The sequence below is a fragment of the Notechis scutatus genome, chromosome 4 (genome assembly GCF_049901735.1).
Source record: "Notechis scutatus isolate UNSWTSFEM ecotype Mainland chromosome 4, rNotScu1.2, whole genome shotgun sequence".
NCBI classification, from domain to species: domain Eukaryota; kingdom Metazoa; phylum Chordata; class Lepidosauria; order Squamata; family Elapidae; genus Notechis; species Notechis scutatus.
This window is the reverse complement of record NC_142012.1, coordinates 27,984,092-28,006,101: the sequence shown is the minus strand read 5'-3', so window position 1 is coordinate 28,006,101 and position 22,010 is coordinate 27,984,092. Positions and strand designations below refer to the sequence as shown.

At 34.6% G+C, this 22,010-nt stretch overlaps 1 protein-coding gene across 5 annotated transcripts in view; it reads right to left on the bottom strand.

The window, feature by feature from the left end:
• The window catches only part of LRBA (LPS responsive beige-like anchor protein), a 351,486-nt gene that overhangs the window by 181,209 nt on the left and 148,267 nt on the right, over window positions 1-22,010 (bottom strand). For all 5 annotated transcript variants that reach the window (XM_087963037.1, XM_026668758.2, XM_026668760.2 and 2 more), the window contains exon 38: window positions 4,601-4,725. In XM_087963037.1, coding sequence (XP_087819163.1) covers window positions 4,601-4,725 — 125 coding nt within the window. The remainder of the gene's footprint in view (window positions 1-4,600; window positions 4,726-22,010) is intronic.

Below are 22,010 nucleotides of genomic sequence, written 5' to 3'. Positions count from 1 at the left end.
TAGGACATCTGAAAAGAAACTTTAGAAACTTGTTACTGTTTCACTTATTTTCTTCCCTGAATGTGCCTACATAAATGGAAAAGCAGAGACGGTAACTCATCTCATGGAATTTTTCTACATGAACCTATGATTTGATGATAAATTCCAGAATGTCTGACTGGGCAGAATGCAAATGCAGCTTCTCAGCAAAAAATATAATATGATAGGTCAAGAACTGTATTTTAAATTTCTTCCCCTGCCCCTCCCTTAAATGTTAATTGTTTTTAAACATAATGCTTGACATTGAATTTGTTTTTACATATCATGTTTCTGAATTTCTACATTGAATTGTGGGATGAAGTTGCTTCAAGTTCATATTTGCAATTCATTTTATATAAAGTGGCCTTGACAACTGCCCAGAAATTTCAATTAGTTTAAATCCTGCTATCCATTCCTTTGAATAATATAGAAATTACAATAATTTATAGCTCTTAAATTGATTCAAATCAAAAATTTTCATAAAATTCCTAGATTCACAATATCTAAATGAATATCCCTTTATACTTTGCCAAATATGTTGTCATGCCGGTAACTCTTTAGGACAACCTTCTCAATAATTGCTCCAATAAATCAAATGGGGTCACAGTATGAGTATAATTTTAACATATAATTTTCTGCATACTTATTTTGACTGATTTTTTTTATAATCTACTATGGATTATTTTTTGTGAACTTATTTTTTTTCTGCTTTTCTGGACATAAGTTGTAATGCTTAGTTTTATGAAACTGTTCTTCAGTTTTGCATAGTTAAAAACATTAAGATTTCATATTAATACATTCATTTCTAATGTTCATAAATTTACTTGTAAGCTGTTCTAGCATATCATCACACTATTCATTAATAAAGTTGAAACTTTTATGTCTTTAGGTTTTCTGTAAATTCTTTTTAAAATACCCTCAAAATTGATGACTCAAAATATGGGGGGGTCGTTTTTATTCATCCATGAAAAGAATATGTGCCCTAAGAAATACATAAAGGTGGGGTTACTCATTATACCCAGTAAAGTCTTTGTAACCCATGTGAACAGGTCTTTTAAAATGGAAGATATTCAGGGTAAATAATTTATTAGTTGTTTGTGAGCAACATTTCTACAATGAAGATTAATTAAATTGTATCTGTTCACAAAGGTTACATTTTATGTAAGTGCTTTTTTAATGAGAAGAAAAATTTCAACACCTGAGTTTTAAAACAGGTCCAATGGAAAGCAAGCTTCATTCAAGACATAAATAAAACCTTTTACAAATAGGTTTGGAACTTCACTCTTTGAAAAATCTTTTTCAGGGGCAAGTTAATGTGTGTTTGGGAAGGGCAATTAAATTGTCAGAATTTTTTTTTAATGTTTTTAAGTAGAAAGTAGCCCAGAGAATAGTCATTGCATTGATATTGATTGTCTGAACAGGGAACATTAGTCTTAAGGTATTTACTCTGCCACCTCTACACCAGAGGCTCTCCTTCAAACCAAGTCAATTCCTTGGAGAGATGGCTACTGAAATACATAAATGGGGCTGAAGAGGGACATGATTTTTGCTCTCTGGCCTTAGTATACTATGTCTGATTGTTTCTGGACCTCTTCCACTTCTTCCAACAACAACATTTAATAAACTGCATTCGTGAAGGGAGGAACTATAGGAATAGTCCTATTCTGAACTACCTATCAAATCTTCTATTGTACAGGATTGCAATTATAACTTATTTCCCTTCTATCTTAAAAAAAAAAACAAATAAACAAACTGAATATCTAGAAGACAGCAGAAATTAACAAACATTACAATGGTTGTGAAAAATACACTTATGAATATAACAAAGAGAATATTTCTTCCAGAAATCATATATAAACTATATATACAATCTACAATTACTGGAGCTGATGCATTTAGAATTAAACCAATAAACTGCACTGTAGAAAATGAGTCTGAGTTGGCCTGAATCCAATTGCTTTAAGAAGATTGTAGACCTTAAAATAGACTATTCTGCAATTTAAAAAAAAACATAGACCAGAACAAGAATTTCATTGAGAACTTGTGACATACTGAAGGGTAAAAAAAGATGTGATGCTTCTTACAAAATTCTAATTCAGGTAGAACCTTGTTAACTAATACATTTAAATTAATCTAGCCTTTGCCTTGGTTTACTATATTATAGTGTCACCTCTGTCAAGTCACTCAAAGGCCAAATATACCTGTCATCCTGATGTTAATGTATGCTTATATACTAGCTCAAATTTACAAATTTACAATTTACTAAGGCTGTAGAAGTTCATTTCAGTTTCCTTTCTATTTCCTATTTAGTTTTGCTCCCTAGACTATTTTCATTTGTAAGCATTAGACTGAATTAAGACTATACACTGCTTCAGTGCCAAAAGCAAAAAAAAAAAAAGTGGTTCAAGCATGTGGAGGGCATAAGCAGAATATCTGTCCATAATTCAGCTGTGCCTTTTGCCAGTTATGGAATTGTAGTAGGCAGCCACACAATTCTAAGAAAAGGTGCATTTGATTTAAGGAATCGGAGGCAGCTGTTTCATTGGAATCTCTGCACGCTCCAAAGCACCTTTTTCTCTTTGAATGTGAAGCAATCCACAGACTTAATTTGTATTATAGAAGGAAGAAAGCTCTTGAACAGCACAGTAATGGAAACAGCTGAAAAAACATATTAGTGCACAATCACCTGGTATCTGTTCAGTTGTGGATACAGCTCACAGAAATTGTTTTGTGAATCAATTTTAAGGCACCTTTTCTTTGAGCAAGTATGTGATGCTTTATTATGTGAGTATATATGTATGTGCTGAATGTAGGGACAGAGAGATTTTACTTTTAAAAAGATTAGAATGTTTTACCAATTAATCAGTCAAGATATTTTCATAAACCTAACCTATCTAAAAACTCCACAATAATTGTTATTATTCCATCAAGTATTGTCTGCCATACCAAGTCAAACCATCTTAGAAATTATGCCTTTTCTGCATTAATGTCTTTTGTGACATAAGCACATATAATCTAGAAACAATAGACCCATGCTTCAATTGTATACACATTAATTCAATAAATCAGGTTTATTTCAGTGGTTTTACTACATTCTACTTGCAAGTACAGGATTGAAGTAGAATCAGATTTAAAAATTATTTGAATTAAGAGTATTCTTTATCATCTTAAACTCAAATAATTGCATTAATAATGAATATAGTATTTGAGAAGAAAAGACAGTATTGTAGCACAAAAGCATTTCCAAATAGCATTTCATTCCAAATGAAATCATCTATATAATTAGTTGTGTAATAAAAAGTTGGTTTTTGTATTTGATTGACTTTTTCACAATCATTTCAATGAAAAATGCATACTATACAGCCTATCATAGTTCTGTATTATTACAACCATTGCTCTGCATGCACGCACATGCATGCGCGCGCACACTCAAATATATCTAAAATAATACTGCTAGAGTATTTACCACTTGTGATTATACAGTTAGTAATTAAATATTAGGTTTAAAACTAAGTACAAATTTCTACATGATTTAAAACATCTTAATGCCTTTTATGTAGTTAGATCTGTTATTACACTAATGCATCATGATTTAAAACTTAATAAAATATATTTAAACATTAAAACTATAATCACTGAATTATTATTTAATATTCTGATAAATAAACAAAAAAATGAACTAATGTTCTATCTACTTCAATACTTCTGAAAAACAATGCAAGCGAGAACATCAAATTATACTAAATATAACTGTTAGGACAATTTACACTCTTGAAATCTCTGTGTGTATAGTACAGCAATGTATCAATCCTAAAGCAGAAAGGGTGTAATTAATTCTACACCTGATTTTTCACCTCCTGTAGCAAAATATGAGGTGATCAATACCATTATAGGTTAAGACTGTACTAATGAGTCTTCTCTATTTGGTCATGTATTTAAAATACTTCTGTCACATTTTTGGCATTATAGCTCTAACATATTGCAGGCATTTTCTTTCAGAAATGACTCTTTAAGAATAAGTACAAGAGGTTAAGATGCTTGGTCCATGTTGTCTGTTGGTGTGTCTACTGCTTGTCATCTATCTTATCTAGGTATCTATCTATCTTCCTATAATTTGCTTGTATTTTGAGAAAAGCTTTCATTCTGACTTGTATAATGCAGGAAAATTAAAACAGAGGTCCTGTGAATATAATTTCACTCATGCACAATTTTAATTTTAAACTGAAGTTAATTAAAATAATTAGTGGGGATTTATCACAGGAAAGTATATCTTGCTTATATTGCTACAACTTCATACACACAACAATTTGACACAAAACCTTATTAAAACTTAAGGGAATAAGAGAATCTTAAACCTTTGTCTCAAATTTCTGGTATTCTAAAACCTCTACCTAAAGGATTTTTCCAAGGCAGATGCTGCTAAGAAATAATGACTAATTAGGTCTTGAAATGCTCGGGTCTGAAGTCCCAAAGAAGAGAACTCCAAATGTGACAGTTCATGCTCTCTTAGAGCAATCAAGTTCTCTAATTCCATTGCCATACAGACCTGAGACTATTGACAGTGAGTAGATTTTACACTGACCGTGGTCTGTGGCAGCTTTTAAGGTCGCTTCAGGATGTGTCGATCCAAGGGGGTTACGCACAAATCGTCGCCGGCGCCGCAAGTCATCTTCCCAGTAGTCAAGGCGCCAGAACTCACGAGGACGACTACAATGAAATAGAGAAGCCACATATGTTAGCAATTACCAAACAGCATGGTAGCACTGGATTTCTGCATAAAGCTTTCCTTGTTTGCTCTTTTCCTTTTCCTTTTTTTAAAAACAGCACCCAAAACCCTTTCTACAATCTTTAAGTTAGATATGCCCTTGAAAATAACAGTATCACCTTCCAGTCTGAGAAACTCCCTTTTCCTTTCTTTCTTAGAAGGTGAAATGAGCACTAAATACATCATTTTGAAATGAATTGCTGACAGTGTGATCAGTTTCCCCACACTCTAGTGGCATGTGCTCCGATTTCAGCCTCATTTCAGCCTCAGCAGGGCACCTTTCTCAGTGACTGCATTTATAAACCAGAATAGGGAAAAGCTATTATAAATATGGTATAGCATTACCTATATTAATCAAAGTCTGTCCCCCTTCATTTTTCTTCCTAATTTGTGCCTTTTTGTACAAGGTCACTAAATCTTATCATGAATTCTTGGTTGAGAAAGTGTTAACTTTAATGAATACTTCTGTTACATGATTATGTATGTGATAATAAAATATTACTCTATTTAGATCTGCAGGAATTTAATTAAAATAATCTCTTAAAATATTCATTACTTTTAGCCCCTGAGGCATAGAATGTAAAAAAAAATCCTTTTTTGTTTCCTTTTCCTGTTTTTAAATAAACTATTCCAGGAGAGTGAAATAACAATTTATTCTCAAGCAAATCAGATTTGGTTTCTGTTTTTATGTAGCTAGATTTTTGCATTTAATTAAGAACTTCATGTTATGGTGAGAGTGCTGAAAGAATATGTCTTAAAATTTATATTTATAAAAAGGTTCTACCACATTTGTTATGTTCTGCATTGTATTATTCAAATATGCATAGATCTTTTTAATATGGGCATATATAAATGCCAGGTCCTATCTTGTTACATATTATGAGCAAGTATGCTATAAAGCTGTACATTATCTATTAAAAATGGCAATAGCAGCCAATTCAAGTATGTATTCATACCTAGAGATACAAATAAATATGTAAAATAATAAAAGCCTACAGAATAACACTGAGATATACCGCCAACATCTGCATTCCCCAATTACAAATTATATTATTTATAAAGAAATATCTATTGTAAGACTGTAAGCAAAAATTACTTTTTATATTATCATTTCTTTTTATGAGGTAATAATCATTGTACATATGTCACCTTTGAAAAATAAATAGCCCTGCTTAATTTATTTATTACAAATTAATACAGACTCACAGTACCAGTGATTTTTTATTTCATCTCCAGAAATAGTAACATTTTATTTTTTGAGAGTAAATGAAAATCTATAAACTTCTGCTCTTGTAAGGCTAATTGTTGAAAGTCCATGGTAGATAATACATCATATGAAACCTAATAATATACATGCTACAAAATTTTAATTAAAAAAACAACTCCCTTTTCTTTTTCCTGACTGTAATTCTCATTATGCTGTAAATTATTTGAATTCCTAGTAAATGAAACACATACATTTTTACTATCTATATTTATTTTAGAAATTTAAAATGAAATTCTTCAAGACTAGTTTATAACTTATTTTGTAGGATTTATAAAGGGCAGGAATATGCATTAAAAAGCTACATTTGTTCAAACTGTGATTAATAACTTAAAATTCACCACATCAAGTATGAAAAAGGGCAGATTACTACTGCTTCTGTGTGCATGTATTTGATAGTCATGAAATCTGGACAGATACTTCATCATTCTGCCTTTCTTCACTTATCTGTTAAAATTATTATCAAGTATCAACTCAGATAGCAGTCTCGAATCACAAATTGTTCCTCATCTTCTGGAGAAATATATAATGGAGTCTATTAATCAGTACAAATAACTAGTTACCTAAACTGATATTTTTGTATGTATTGTACTGAGAAATATTGTATCTAGTTCCACAAACATATGATAATTAACACATAATATAAGCTTCTAAACATTTGTTAAGAGCTTCTGTCATAAATTCTAGTAAACTGTATTTTGAACAAAATTGTTCAAAGATTTAAATTATTAGGGTCAAGCAGTCATGTTTCTCTACTTTTAATGAAATTAAATTATGTATTTAGGAGAGTTAAAATTACTAAAATTATATATAATCATGAAGCAACATATTAAAGGAACCTGGAAATATATAAAGGGCACTTGAAACACACACACACACACACACACACACACACACACACACACACACACACACAGAGTAGAATAGATAGTTTTAAATATAGAGATAACAATAGAGATTCTGATGCCCCACATACATAGTATAGGGAGTCAGGTAAACCTCACAGACATAGGAAGTGCAATTAACAAGTTATTTCCTCAAAGAGGAGGGCCACTGAGAAAACACTCCCAAAATAGCCAGCCCAAAATTATCTTCTATAAATATATATGCAAGCAGCAGATCTCGGGTTGGACAAATAACCTAAAGTAATTACTCATCATTACACTTTCATTTGTTCCATTCCTATGTTCACAAAATTCTAGCATTTTCATTCTGGTTGAAAATTATCAGCAGTACCTCTGGCACGGCACCACATTACCAGTTTCTTATGGAATTGGTTTTTCTTAATAGCAGAAAAGAAAGGACCATGGCTACAATTTTACAAAAAAAGAAAAAGTATGTATAAGCAAAAATAACAATATGCCATTTTCTTCTACACAAAAAGTATGAATAGGGCATTATTTATTTTGAGGCATAAAAAAAAAACAAGAACAATCTAAGATTTTAGAAATTTGATGAGGAATAACCAGTGACCAAAACAAAGCTATTATTTCATGGAATGACATTCCTAAAATGAATTAGTGCAGCAATCCCTATTGCAAGACTAGTTTAAAAAGCAGAACAGAAAGTTCAGACCAGTAGCCTTAATAAACCACATGCTGTAATGAAAACAGGAGACCAGTCTGGAGTTCATTTCACAAGATGCCTGTTCAAAGAAAAACATCTCTTGTTTCCTGGGCTGGAGGTTAAACACATCATGCAGGTAAAATGTTTGCTTATGCCTGGTCATGAATGTGAGTTTTATACCATCGAGGAAAGTGCCTGACTGACACATCTAGAAGTTGAAACTATCAATTATCCTCATAACAAAAACACTTGTGATGAGCATGTAATAATGTTATCAATGTGTTATCCTTAGGTTTGTTTAAAGACAATAAAATTAGTGTCATTAACAAGCATAAATGTTAGAGTAATAGACTATATTGTTATGTGAGATTGTGCCAGTGATGGTCCATTAGAATTGCACTGCATAGAGAGCGAGCCAGGAAACGATAGATAAATTATTCTCATGAATATGATGTCCTCAGATACTTTTTTTCAATTCTATTCCATGATGCTCTTTCCAGTTATATGACTGCAATTTGCAGAATTTTCAGCACTGATAAAAAACAACAACTTGCAGTTGCTCACAGAACTGAGTACCTAAAACAGCAAGCTGTTGAAGTGAAAATGGGAGGCTGAAACCGTGCCCTTGAATACAGGGATAAGGGCATTTAGAGAAGAGGAATTACTGAAAACAAGTCATTAAAAAACTCAAAGCTAACAGTACCTACCATATGACATTTCACAACTGGTGTTCATTTACAACCACTGCAGCATTCCAAAGTCACCATTTGTGTTTTTCACAACTGGCTTCTGACAAGCAGAGTTAATGGAGAACGCAGAACTAAAATCACAAACTGCAGTCACATGATGTCTCATTTAACAATTGAATGAGAAATCGTAACTTCACCATGGACATGTGATTTTCTGCTTAATGATCACAGCATTTAATGATGGAATTGCCAGTTCCTATATCAAACTCACAAATATTCTGTTTAAATATCAACTTACTAACTCTTCTGCTAAAAACTAAAAACTTTACAAGATTTTATCCATTGCTTCAGTCTCTCTCTGTGCATGTATTATATAATAATCTCATTTCATTTCTAAATGAATGGAAATTGCTTCATGAAATTGTGGTTATGGCTACTTTTTAAATATGTTCAAATGATTACAACAGAAATTGATGTGATTATCAACCATTTTTAAAACAATTAACAGCAATGTCTATCAATGTTAAAGAACCTAGAGTAAATAAAAATTCTGATTACACCTTCTATTAGAGGATACATGCTATGAAAGTCTCTTGCTCTATATTTTAAATTTTAGACATATAGTATTCTTTATTTCCAGTTGATTTTTATGTCTGTAAAAGGCAAACAAACTAAATCTTACATAAATAAATGACTATCCAGTATGTTTTTAATATAAAGTATTACTGCCCCGATTTTAAATAGAAAAATACTCAAGTCCAAGGAAGGCTTTACATCCAGTATAAATCAAGATGAAATAATTTCTAGGTATTCAAAGGCATCAGGAAATAAACTGTATTTCTGACCCGAAATGCATTGTGCCTTCATGCAGATAGGGATGAACAATATTAATCAAACTTTCATTTTATTAAGGTATCCCTAAACAAAATGCTAGTTTTCTATGTTTATATATATATATAATAGTCTCAGGTATGAAGGGGGAGCAGGTGTGTTAAATTTGGTGTTATCGGCCTCATTTTCTCATACTGGTCACTGGAAGTTCAACATGGCACTTCATGGCAGTGAACTCTCTGAGGATCTGAAAAAATGAATTGTTGCTCTACATAAAGATGGCCTAGGCTATAAGAAGATTGCCAAGACCCTGAAACTGAGCTGCAGCACTGTGGCCAAGACCATACAGTGGTTTAACAGGACAGTTTCCACTCAGAACAGGCCTTGTCATGGTCGATCAAAGAAGTTGAGTGCCCGTGCTCAGTGTCATATTCAGAGGTTGGCTTTGGGAAATAGATGTATGAGTGCTGCCAGCATTGCTGCAGGGGTTGAAGGAGTGGGGGTGGGGTGGGGGGGTCAGCCTGTCAGTGCTCAGACCATATGCCACACGCTGCATCAAAGTGGTCTGCAGGGCTGTCATCCCAGAAGGAAGCCTCTTCTAAAATGATGCACAAGAAAGCCTGCAAACAATCTGCTGACAAGCAGATTAAGGACATGAATTTCTGGAACTACTTGGTCCACTGAGACCAAGACAAACTTATTTGGTTCAGAGGGTGTCAAGCATGTGTGGCGGCAACTAGGTAAGTACAAAGACAAATGTGTCTTGCCTACAGTCAAGCATGGTGATGGGAATGTCATGGTCTGGGGCTGCATGAGTGCTGCCAGCACTGGGGAGCTACAGTTCATTGAGGGAACCATGAATGCCAACATGCAGAGCATGATCCACTCCCTTCAGAGACTGGGCCGCAGGGCAATATTCCAACTTGATAACGACCCCAAACACAGCTCCAGAATGACCACTGCCTTGCAAAGAAGCTGAGGGTAAAGGTGATGGACTGGTCAAGTATGTCTCCAGACCTAAACCCTATTGAGCATCTGTGGGACATCCTGAAATGGAAGATGGAGGTGTGCAAGGTCTCTAACATCCACCAGCTCCGTGATGTTGTCATGGAGGAGTGGAAGAGGACTCCAGTGGCAATCTGTGAAGCTTTGGTGAACTCTATGCCCAAGAGGGTTAAGGCAGTGCTGGAAAATAATGGTGGCCACACAAAATATTGACACTGGCTCCCATTTGGACATTATCACTTAGGGGTGTACTCACTTTTGTTGCCAGCAGTTTAGACATAAATGGCTTTGTGTTGCATTATTTTGAGGGGACAGCACATTTACACTGTTATACTTATTACTTTACATTGTAGCCAAGTTTCATTTCTTCAGTGTTGTCACATGAAAAGATATACCTAAAGGTTTACAAAATGTAAGGGAGTGTACTCACTTCTGTGAGATACTGTATATTTTGTTTGTGTGTGTGTGTGTGTGTGTGTGTGTGTGTTGAGTCTTATTTTCTTTTGGGCTCCAAAATAAGCATTAGAGCTTATTTTCAGTGGATGTCTTATTTTTTTCCATGTAAGGAAAGCCCACTTCTTCTGCTTGCTCATGGCGGGGCAGAAGGCCACGTGGCATGCCAGTGCTGCCGCTGCAAGATGGGGGGTGGCGCTCCCCACACACCTCGCACCGGCTTACCTCAGGGTCCCCAAACCACGCCCTGACACCTGCCACTTGTGGCAGCCCAGTAGCCCCATCCAGTAGGACCCCATGTGGCCACTGGCCAAATTCTTCTGCTTGCTCGTGGCTGCAATAGAGCAGAAGGCTGAGGGACATGCTGGTGCTGCGGTCACAAGGCAGCTGTTGGGGCATGGATGGCATGGCTGTAGGGACCTGAGGTAAGCCAGTGTGGGGCGTGCAAGGCAACTCCACTCCTGCCACCTCACCTTGTGGCCACGGCATCAGGGCATTGCTTGGCCTACTGCTCCATTGTGGCCGCGAGCAAGCAGAAGTGGCTGGGGCCACGTGATCTCCTGCTGCACGTTTGGCAGTGCTGCTGCCACAAGGCATGGATGACCTGTCTGTAGAGGCCCTGAGGTAAGTTCCACCCCTTTTGCCTCACCTCATGTCGGCAGCACCACCAGCAACCAGATGGAATGGGCTGGCTGTGCATGCACTTAAGTAGTGCTTATTTTGGGGGATGGGTTATATTAGGGGCATGTGCAAAAACATGGTAGGGCTTATTTTTGGGGAAACTGAGTACACACACACACACACACACACACATCTCCCTCCTCTTTTTCCTTCATTACTCTGAGACTATAGTATAGAACATACCCTTGGGAGTGGTACTGAAACTCCACTGTCTTGATATTTAGAAAATATCTAAAGATACACTATATCTATTTGGTCAACCTTTTATTTGATAATTAAAATATTTAATGAATGATTTTAGTTATTTTAATTAATTTATTTTTTATAAACAATTGTTAATTGTCTCACTGTGTTTCTTAAGTAGGACAAAAATAACAACAATTGCTATTACTACTACTGCTACTATTACAGCATATATGGTTCAAATGGGAAAGAGACCTTTCTATCCAGCCAGCTTCAGGTACAGGACAAAGGCAAATAAATCTGCATCTGAAACTATGAATAATCCCTGGGGACTAAAATATTTGGAAGTTTGTTTTCACTGAAGTTTACAGACCAAAAAAAAATCCAATAAAGTAGTAGAACTATGAAATATCTTATCATTAATTTAAATCCCAATAACAGGCATATTAAGTTAACTTAATTTAAATCCCAATAACAGGCATTTTTTTAAGTTAACATTTTGATGGTATTATGTTAATGAATTAATTAAAAGCTGTCTGAAACAGCTCTGCTTTGATCAATCTCCAAATGAGCATAGGCTTATGGGAACTCAAATTGCCTTTGGAAAATTGTTCATTGTTTTTTTAAATTAGAGCAATAATAGAAAAACGTTCCTTCTCCATTTCAGCTTCCCCTAAGTCCACAGTTCATATTAGATTTCGATTATTTGAAGGATGGTCCTAAAAGTACCTTGCTACCAAGCTGTGTAGCTCTTTACAGGTTAAAGTTTAGTTCTCTTTATATACACTTTAAAGTCTAAATTGCACTCAGAAATGTTTTGGAAAGCAATGAAAGGTCCAAAGCACAGATGTAATATGTGGCATCTAGTGCCAATTAGCAGATTGATTGTCGCATTTTGTATCTGCTGAAGTTTCTTTTTTGTATATATTTATTAATATTTTGACAATAAAATTATGATAATAAAAATTAATACATTAAAAAAATAGAAAGTGCAGGAAAAAAGAAAAAGAAAGAAGTAAAGAAAGAATAAGGAGAATGAAAAGAAATACAATATATAAAGAAGTGATTTCCAATCTTCAGGAACACAAGTATAAACAAATTTAATAACTTCACTACCTATTAGCTAAACAGATATCTCTTTATCCCTTATCCCGTTGCTTATCGAAAAGCAAATTCATAAAAAATCAACTTTCAGTCGTAGTGGCAGCAAATAGTCTACAAAGGTTTGTTAGAATTTTGTACAAAATAGCATATTTTAATCTGATCAAATAAGCCAATTTTATATTACTTCCTTTTATTTCTAACAGACATAATCTTCAATTCAATCAAATGATGTTATAGGATTTGATTTCTCTTCAATTCTTATTAATCGTATTGCACAGATTTTCCTCTCAATGCTTTAACAAAGCATTTTTTAGATTTAATAAGAAAACATTTTCCAAGTTATTCTTTTGGTTTATTGTTTGCATTTCTCTTTTAAATTATCAAAACTTCTGCTTGTTTACTTTTGCATAGGCATCAAACCATCATTTTCCAAATCATCCCCTGTCACTTGTGGCTCTACTTTCAGTATTTTCTTTGTCTTGTCAGATAAAATTTGTTCTACATCTGTCATTCATTCATTAAGATCCTTTAAACACAGTCTATCCATATACCTACTGACAATATTGCAGGTAGCATTTCTTGCTCCATTCTTTAAAGATTTTTTAAATATTACTGATCTTATAATGTATAACTTTTTGAGATCAAAATCCTATTTAGCACTTGGTTTATTTCATTTTTTAAGTTTTTAACTTATAATTTTTCTTTTCTTCAGAAGTGAAGATAAACTTACCCAATGAAGACTTTTAAAACTTACATTTAATAGTCTTAAGATGGCTAACAGGCAATTTCCATTAGAAAATGAGATTTCTAAACTTGTTTCCTTTAAAAGGCTGCACTGGTTGTGAACAAGATGACTGATCCCATCATTTCCTGGCACACAAACCCATGGAAAATGATTATCCTACTGCCTCTTCATGAGCAGAAACCATCAAGAGAACATATGGGTAATTTTCTCTCCTCTCCTTATCAGAAGAGGTTCAAAGCCTAAGGAACTAATCTACACACTGGTTTCTTGATCTTTGCTGTGGTTGTTGGCTCTGTGTCTTCAGTTCACTGTACCTTCCCTGGAAGTTCCCTATTACAGTTTCCATGTGATCTTTAAAGTCACATACAGGTGAAACTCGAAAAATTAGAATATCATGCAAAAGTTCATTTATTTCAGTAATGCAACTTAAAAGGTGAAGCTAATACATGAGACAGACTCATTACATGCAAAGCAAGATAGTTCAAGCCGTGATGTGTCATAATTGTGATGATTATGGCTTACAGCTCATGAAAACCCCAAATCCACAATCTCAGAAAATTAGAATATTACATGCAATCAATAAAACAAGGATTGTACATAGAACAATATCGGACCTCTGAAAAGTATAAGCATGCATATGTACTCAGTACTTGGTTTGGGCCCCTTTTGCAGCAATTACTGCCTCAAAGTGGCGTGGCATGGAAGCTATCAGCCTTTGGCACTGCTGAGGTGTTATGGAAGACCAGGATGCTTCAATAGCGGCCTTCAGCTCTTCTGCATTATTCATGCTCATGTCTCTCATCTTTCTCTTGGCAATGCCCCATAGATTCTGTATGGGGTTCAGGTTAGGCGAGTTTGCTGGCCAATCAAGCACAGTAATCCCACGGTCATTGAACCAGGTTTTGGTGCTTTTGGCAGTGTGGGTAGGTGCCACTTTCTGCTGGAAAATGAAGTCAGCATCCCCATAAAGGTCGTCTACGGAAGGAAGCATGAAGTGCTCCAAAATCTCCTGGTAAGATGGCTGCGTTGCCCATGGACTTAATGAAGCCCAGTCGACCAATACCAGCAGATGACATGGCTCCCCAAATCAACACAGACTGTGAAAACTTCACACTGGACTTCAAGCATCTTGTAATGTGTATCTCTCCATTCTTCCTCCAGATTCTGGGTCCTTGGTTTCCAAATGAGATGCAAAAGTTGCTCTCATCAGAAAAGAGGATTTTGGACCACTGAGCAACAGAGACCAGGTCTGTTTTTCTTTAGCCCAGGTAAGACGCTTCTGACGTTTGTTTTTCAGGAGCGGCTTGGCAAGAGGAATACGACATTTGAAGCCCATGTCCAGGATCCGTCTGTGTGTGGTGGCTCTTGATGCACTGACTCCAGCCTCAGTCCACTCCTTGTGAAAGTCCCCAACACTTTTGAATGGCCTTTTCCTGACAATCCTTTCCAGGCTGCGGTCATCCCTGCTGCTTGTGCACCTTTTTCTTCCACACTTTTCCCTTCCACATAACTTTCTGTTCATGTGCTTTGATACAGCACTTTGGGAACATCCAACTTCTTTTGCAATTACCTTTTGAGGCTTTCCCTCCTTCTGGAGGGTGTCAATGATGGTTTTCTGCACAACTGTCAGGTCAGCCATCTTTCCCATGATTGTGATTCCTACTGAACCAGACTGAGAGACCATTTAAAGGCTCAGGAACCCTTTGCAGGTGTTATGGCTTAATTAGCTGATTAGAGTGGGACACTTTGAGCCTAGAATATTGAATCTTTTCACAATATTCTAATTTTCTGAGATTGTGGATTTGGGGTTTTCATGAGCTGTAAGCCATAATCATCACAATTATGACAAATCACGGCTTGAACTATCTTGCTTTGCATGTAATGAGTCTATCTCATATATTAGTATCACCTTTTAAGTTGCATTACTGAAATAAATGAACTTTTGCATGATATTCTAATGTTTCGAGTTTCACCTGCGCAGCACATTACAAAAGCCAAGTCTAACAGAGTAGTGAGTTACTGTCAGCTAGTCATGTTTTTGGAGTGACCATGGGATTGGCTTTTAGACTTCAAATGGAAAGGAAATCCAGTAGTATTTGGAGATTTTAAAGCTCTTCCAAAACATATAAATGTTAGTGTACACAATCACACAATTTTGATTTGGAAGCAGAGATGTAATTTGGATTTTCAGTTATACTAGTCAAACAGTACACAGTCCCTTTTCTCAATTCAAGTTTAGAGCATGTTGTTGAGAAAATTGCAGTCAAGTTATGCATGGACTCTAGAGATCATGCCATGTTATTCCTGAACAGTACATATATTCTATGCCTTAAAAAATGTTGTATTTTATTATAAATGAAATTAATTGACCAGCCTTTTTTCTAACTTAGCATACAACACTCAATTCTGCCAGGGACATTTAGAGGGTATACATAGGATGTGATGGACAAAATTTAATTTAGAACTTTATTTCACTAATAAAATAGTCTGCTTGGCAAATCAGCTCAGTCAATTTATGCAAATTTATGTAAAATTATGCAAATTGTTTTTGTCAACTTCCCATTCTAGCCATTGCCCCTGGAATGACCACCTTGTCCCATATCAGAATGCTAGACATAACCTACCCTTCTTAGATGCTCTTCACTGCCAATGTTATTATTCTACTCTGTTAAGAATAGAAATAAATTAGATAAAAGTTCACACTTTACAAAATGCCTATTGTTTAATTTTGCCCAAAGTGGGAAGTAGACATTTTTGTGTGAACATCTATGTTAAAACACAAATTACATTCACCTGAAACTAATTTTCTACTCTATAGAAGTACAGGAAATAGTTTAATTTGTGCACGTTACATCTCTACAAAACTCACAGGACATATTACCACCTTCATTAGTTCTGTATTCCATCCAATTTGTGCCATTAAAGTGGTTTATGCGATGAACTCCCTACTCTTTTCCCATCAGAAGAAATTATGTCAGACAAGCTACATTCTGTTGCCACTTTCTAAGGCTACATTTAGACAGCAGAATTCCCCAGGCTGGGTGCTACATCAATGTGTGTATCAGCTTCCAAAACTGCCACCCCAGCATAACTATTGCTTAGAATTCTGGCTATTAAAGTCCACACATATTTTGAGCATTCAGATTGGGAGAGACTGCTAGAAACTGCAGGAAGAAACACAACTCTTGTGGTTCTCACATACTATGAGTAAATTTTGGCTTACATATGTTTGTTTATGAGATAGCTAAGAGGTGAAGTATAGAACTATTGTAAGAATCAATGAAATAAAAGAAATCGAGTGCAAAAATTTGTATGACAATGTAGGGTTTTTTGATAGATAGATAGATAGATAGATAGATAGATAGATAGATAGATAGATAGAGGAATAGATATAGATATTTATTAGGTGAATGCTTTCATCACTAAAGGATCTTAAAAGAAGTCAGGAATATGATTAAAGTAGCAGTCCAGGCTCACAGAAAAATATTAAGCCACAAGTATTTTTCTAAACTATACTTCAGGGTTGCACATTAAAGCTACTGCAAGCAAAGAAAAGAAGCAAACAAAGAAACAAGTAGGAAAAAGAGAAAAAGAAAAACAAATGCAAGCTAACATCTCTATCCACTCCAGACTTAACTAAGATGGGCAAGATAAATAATAAGAGCTGTGACTGTTTAAAGAGCTGTTAAGCTCTGAACAGTTTCACTGAAATCTCATTAAATGTAAGAGGAAAATCCCCATAGTCCACTGAAAACTGACCCTGTCTGATATCAGTAGTAGTATATTTGCAAAGACTATAACAAGTTTGAAAGGGGGGAAAAAGTGCTGCCAATATGGGATGCATTTAGTTTTAATAGCTATATGCTTTACCTAGATTTCCATTAGCTATAGAAAACTTGGTAACTAAAATCATATACAGTAGATAATAATACATATATACTATGAAATATGTAAAACAGAGGTGTTAACTTCTCTAACTCTTAGCTTCCAGAAAATGTCTTCAAATTACTGATGAATTTTTGACATTAAAATATGCCATACTGCAAGATACCATTTTTCTACACCCTGTTTTGTTAATTAAAATGCTTAAGATAAATATGATCTTTTTAAACCTTTTTTTAAAAAAGGTTTATTTTATATCTTTTTATGTTCTTGCTCTGTAGTCTTTGAAGTAGCTCTTCAAAGCTACAATATCAAGTGGAATGTAGCATTAAGGATTTTATGACACTTTGGTAGTTGAACATTTATTGTTTTGTTGAAAAATTGGAATCAGAAGCATGAAAACTTACTCCATTTAGCTTTTTTCTTTCCTACTTTTTTGTAATTTATTTTAACTTTTGATACTAGCACATCATAAATTTGAAATATGCCACTTTTAATCTTACTGCAGTGACACAATAATGCATTTTACACTTTTATATAATCAAGAAAAGAATTAACATTCTTTATCATTTTCCAACAGAGACAGTTAATACTCTGAGGCCATATTAATAGAATCTTCCTGCCATTGTAGAAAGTTTGATAGCATTCTTATTTCAATGTCTGATTTTTTTTCTTCCTTTTTGACAAAGACAAATGATTGCCATCAATCAAGATCCAATCGAGTACACAGAGAGTCAGGGAAATGCATCACTCTTTGCTGGTTTTCCAGCTATTTGTGCATTTTTGCTATATTATTTTTATAGAATGATCAGAAAAGCAGCCATAAGATAGATCATTTACACCCACTGTAAAATTAACTTTCATGAATAATGAGTTTTAAACTTCAAATAATGCATAGGTTATACGGAGGTATTGCAGGACTTGATTTCTGGCTGGAGATTATGTAAATGATACTATATGACCGTTATCATTACAAACAGGACATGCAAAGTACATATTATTTCATACATCATTCTTAACAAGTCTTTTCCTAAAGGAGAAACAATCATTTATAATGTTCACAGTGAGGTGTTATGGTTACATTAATATGATGTGAAGTACAATGATGGTTTATACATACTTCTCTCTTTAACCTGTAACATAAGCCATCCAAAACATACAAAGACCAACTGCATGCAGACATTTAAAATCATATTAGTTAACATTTCTATTGAAAAGTAAATATTTTGGCCTGAGCATCATGTTATAGCTAATTTTAAAAGTTACATTTTGTAAAGAAGGAAACAAATATACTTTGAAAACCTTTTAAATTCCTAAGATAAATATATCCAAAGAACCCTTTTTCAGTTTTACCACAGAAATACCTTCAAAGGTTGTTCTCTATATGCATTCATCTGGTGAAAGTATGGGTTCATTTAGGCATGTATATCCCTGGCCCATCTCTGTGAGGTGCCTTGAATTACAGCAGTTGCTTTTTTAATCTTCTATTTGCAAGAAAAATCACAGAGGCAATACTGGTGACACTATCTCTGCATTTGAAAGCTAACTTAGCAATGCCACAAGGCAATATGTTTCCTGTGCTATTTAAAATCTATATAAAGCATCAAGAGCTTTTATGCTCGTTACAGTACCACCAATATGCTGATAATGCTACTTTTTAATAAGAATTAATCATGAAAGGATAAGTATCTTCAGGATTATCAAAACATAGTGAGATAATAGCTGAGTCAATAAAATAAGGTTGACTCCTTAAAAACCTATGGAAAGTGATTCCTGGTTATGGGAATTTGATAGTCTGCATTATCAGTGATTAACAGGATTGTGCTCTTTGTCTCCCAACTGGAACAAGGATGTTTCATGATTGAACCTTCTGTGATCGATGCTTGCATTTTGCCAAGTTCCTCATGTGAAATAGGTATCTTTTACATATCATTATAATTTTAGCTGATTCTGATTCTCTTTACCAAGGCCTTTAGAAAGGCCTTTAGATTGCTTAAGCAATCCTGATTTAAAACAGAGTTTTTGAAGAACCACAGACTCTCTCCTCTGCAGCCTTATAAACAACTATTAGATATATTAATGTGGGAAATGTCTCAAGTCTCACTTTACATGTGCTTGCTTTCAGATATCCAACAGTGATACATTTGACACAAAGGGCTCTCTTACCCACTCATTTTGTTTATTTTTTAAATTACTATAAATCACACTTTAAGGAAAGACAATATAAAATACTTCTATTAAATAAACAAATTCCAGGAAAGACCAGTAAAGGATGAACTATATATAGTCTTTACTGGGAACAATATAGATTAGATATCACAGGCCACTGATATTGGAAATCACTTTTGTAATAAAACTGCTGTGCTAAGCCTTGTTCAACATCACAAACTTTTGCTTAAACCAAACATTTATTCTGTAAGTTATTTTCAATCAGTATTGTGAAAATGGCATTGTCTCTATATTAGTAAGTTTATAAATGTGTTAATAGGCAGGAAAAATAATATAACAAGAAAATTCTGATTGAGATGATACATAAAAATTAATTAGACAGATAGACAGACAAACATAAAGCAAAGTTAACCCACAAAATTAACATTAAAGACTGCTGGCAATCATTTGTAGGCAAAGCTTAACCTAATGTTACCAGAATTTTGCTACTTTAGAGAAACAATCTGTCCTGGTTATCTAACGAATAATGCAAGTAAAAATAATCAGAGTGCTCTGGAAATTTTGTGAAAATTGAGTAATAAATTGGTGGTAAATTCCTTCTAGAACCACAGAATGGGGACATGAGCTATAGGTTTGATGGCACAAAGTTAGAATTGAGCTTCATAAGATATTTCCCTATATTTCTCTTCCAAAACAGTTGTGGAAAGAATATTAAATCAGGCTAAAGATATGGCTCTCCTGAATTTTGGGACTTTAATATGATATAAATATGAAGGCAGTTTAGGCACTAAAATTTAGTTACTTATAATTGTATTGTAAGAAAAGCAGCATTTTCAGTTTGGCCTTCTATATCTAAGATACTTTGCCTTAATATTTATCTAGCTTGGTATGGTCCTACAGTTACGATGGCATCAATGAAAAAGCATGCCTGCTCAGGTTTGTTGTTTTTTTTTTAAGTGTTTGCCAAGAAGATTTGAAGTTTTCTTCCAAAATTAGATGAATCAGTTCACTAAAGTTATGACTTTAGCCCAGAGGTGTCAAAGCTGGCTGAGGAATTCTGGGAGTTGAAGTCCACAAGTCTTAAAGTTGCCAAGGTTGGACACCCCTGCTTTAGCCAATGGATAAGGACATTTACCCAGAGAATGGATTCAAGTTTACTGACTCCTGCTTCCCATCAAAGTACTGAATTTGGAACATATCAGGTAACCTGGAAGATGTTTCTTAAAAATTTTGTTTCAATTCTTTCTAAGTTATTTATGCTGTTGTATAGTCTTAACTGGTCTCCATAGATGTTCTCAGTCTTTAACTGCAAACAATCTAATAGCAGTAGGGATAAACTGTACCACTCTGGAAAAATGATAAGCTTAAATAGCTGATGCAGAACTATTTGCATTGTGGGATACATAATTCAGGTGGCATTTTTGCTTCCTGAAACTTGAAAAAATATCCCTAAATATCTAAATATCTTAACCTGCTTAATGGACTGCCCATTTAAGTTCCAGCATGTCTGTTTTGGCATTTGGAGAGGGTGAGAATTTTAGTCTTGGAGTAATTTATTATTAATTCCTCCTCTGTAAAATGAATAGGCCAATGGGAGTCAATGACAGAATCACTGTTTCATCAGCATGCAATAATAGATTGCTTTTTCTATAAGCTAATTTAGGAAGATGAAAGATAGCATTACTTAAGTGAGGAACTAATAAATTTATAATTAAATAAAAATGGATATAACAAATTAATTGTAAAACACAGCAACAATAGAGGAAGACTATCATTTTAATGTTATGAACCACTGTATTATTGTGTGTAAATGAAATGTTCATCCAAAAAGTGATGGCTTCATTTTTGTATAGCTATTTCTTTGTGCAACTATAAAGAATGACTAGCTTGCCTCATCATGAATAAAGCAACTGATCATTTCCAGGAACCAAGAATGCATGAAATCAACCTCCCACTCCCCATTAAGAAAGCAATTTCCAATCATGGAGACATGCTTTCCAGCTAGGGCTAGAACAACCAGTGCTCTTTTGCTATGTTTGTTTCATTGTAGGAAAATGCTTCACTCCAATTGGCTACTGAGTATTGTGGCAGGAATGTTCTTCCTCTTCTGTTACTAGGTGCTATTCTCCACTGTCATTATGGCTTAATGAATGCTCCCCTGTTTTGAAGACTTTTTGACCAGTGAACCTCCAATTCCCTTCTTTACCTTTCTCTCACCCTAATTTCTGTTTCATTCAGCTGGTCCTCAGGATCTTTGTAAATCCTGAACAAAAATTATGTGTTTGGTTAGGAATGAAGACAAATGATAGTGGGGGTACTGGGATATTGAAGTTGGGATACTAAAGCAGATGCGTATAGAAGGGGTGGACTTTTTTCTCTTTTATGCATGTAAAATTGCCAAGAATCCTGCCAGTTTTCCCTATAGCCAAACTAACATAAAGGGTAATGAAACTGTAGTCCTTCCTTCCTTCCTCCCTCCCTCCCTCTCTCCCTCCCTCCATTTCTTCTTTTAAAAATGAAGCTGACAAAGACCTACCTTAACTTCCATATCAATTCCAAGTAAGAGGAAGAATGGTAAAATGGTTGTGTGGGTTTTTTTTAAAAAAAGAATTTCTACTCAAGTCAACACATGCAATATGAAAATGTCAAGTACAA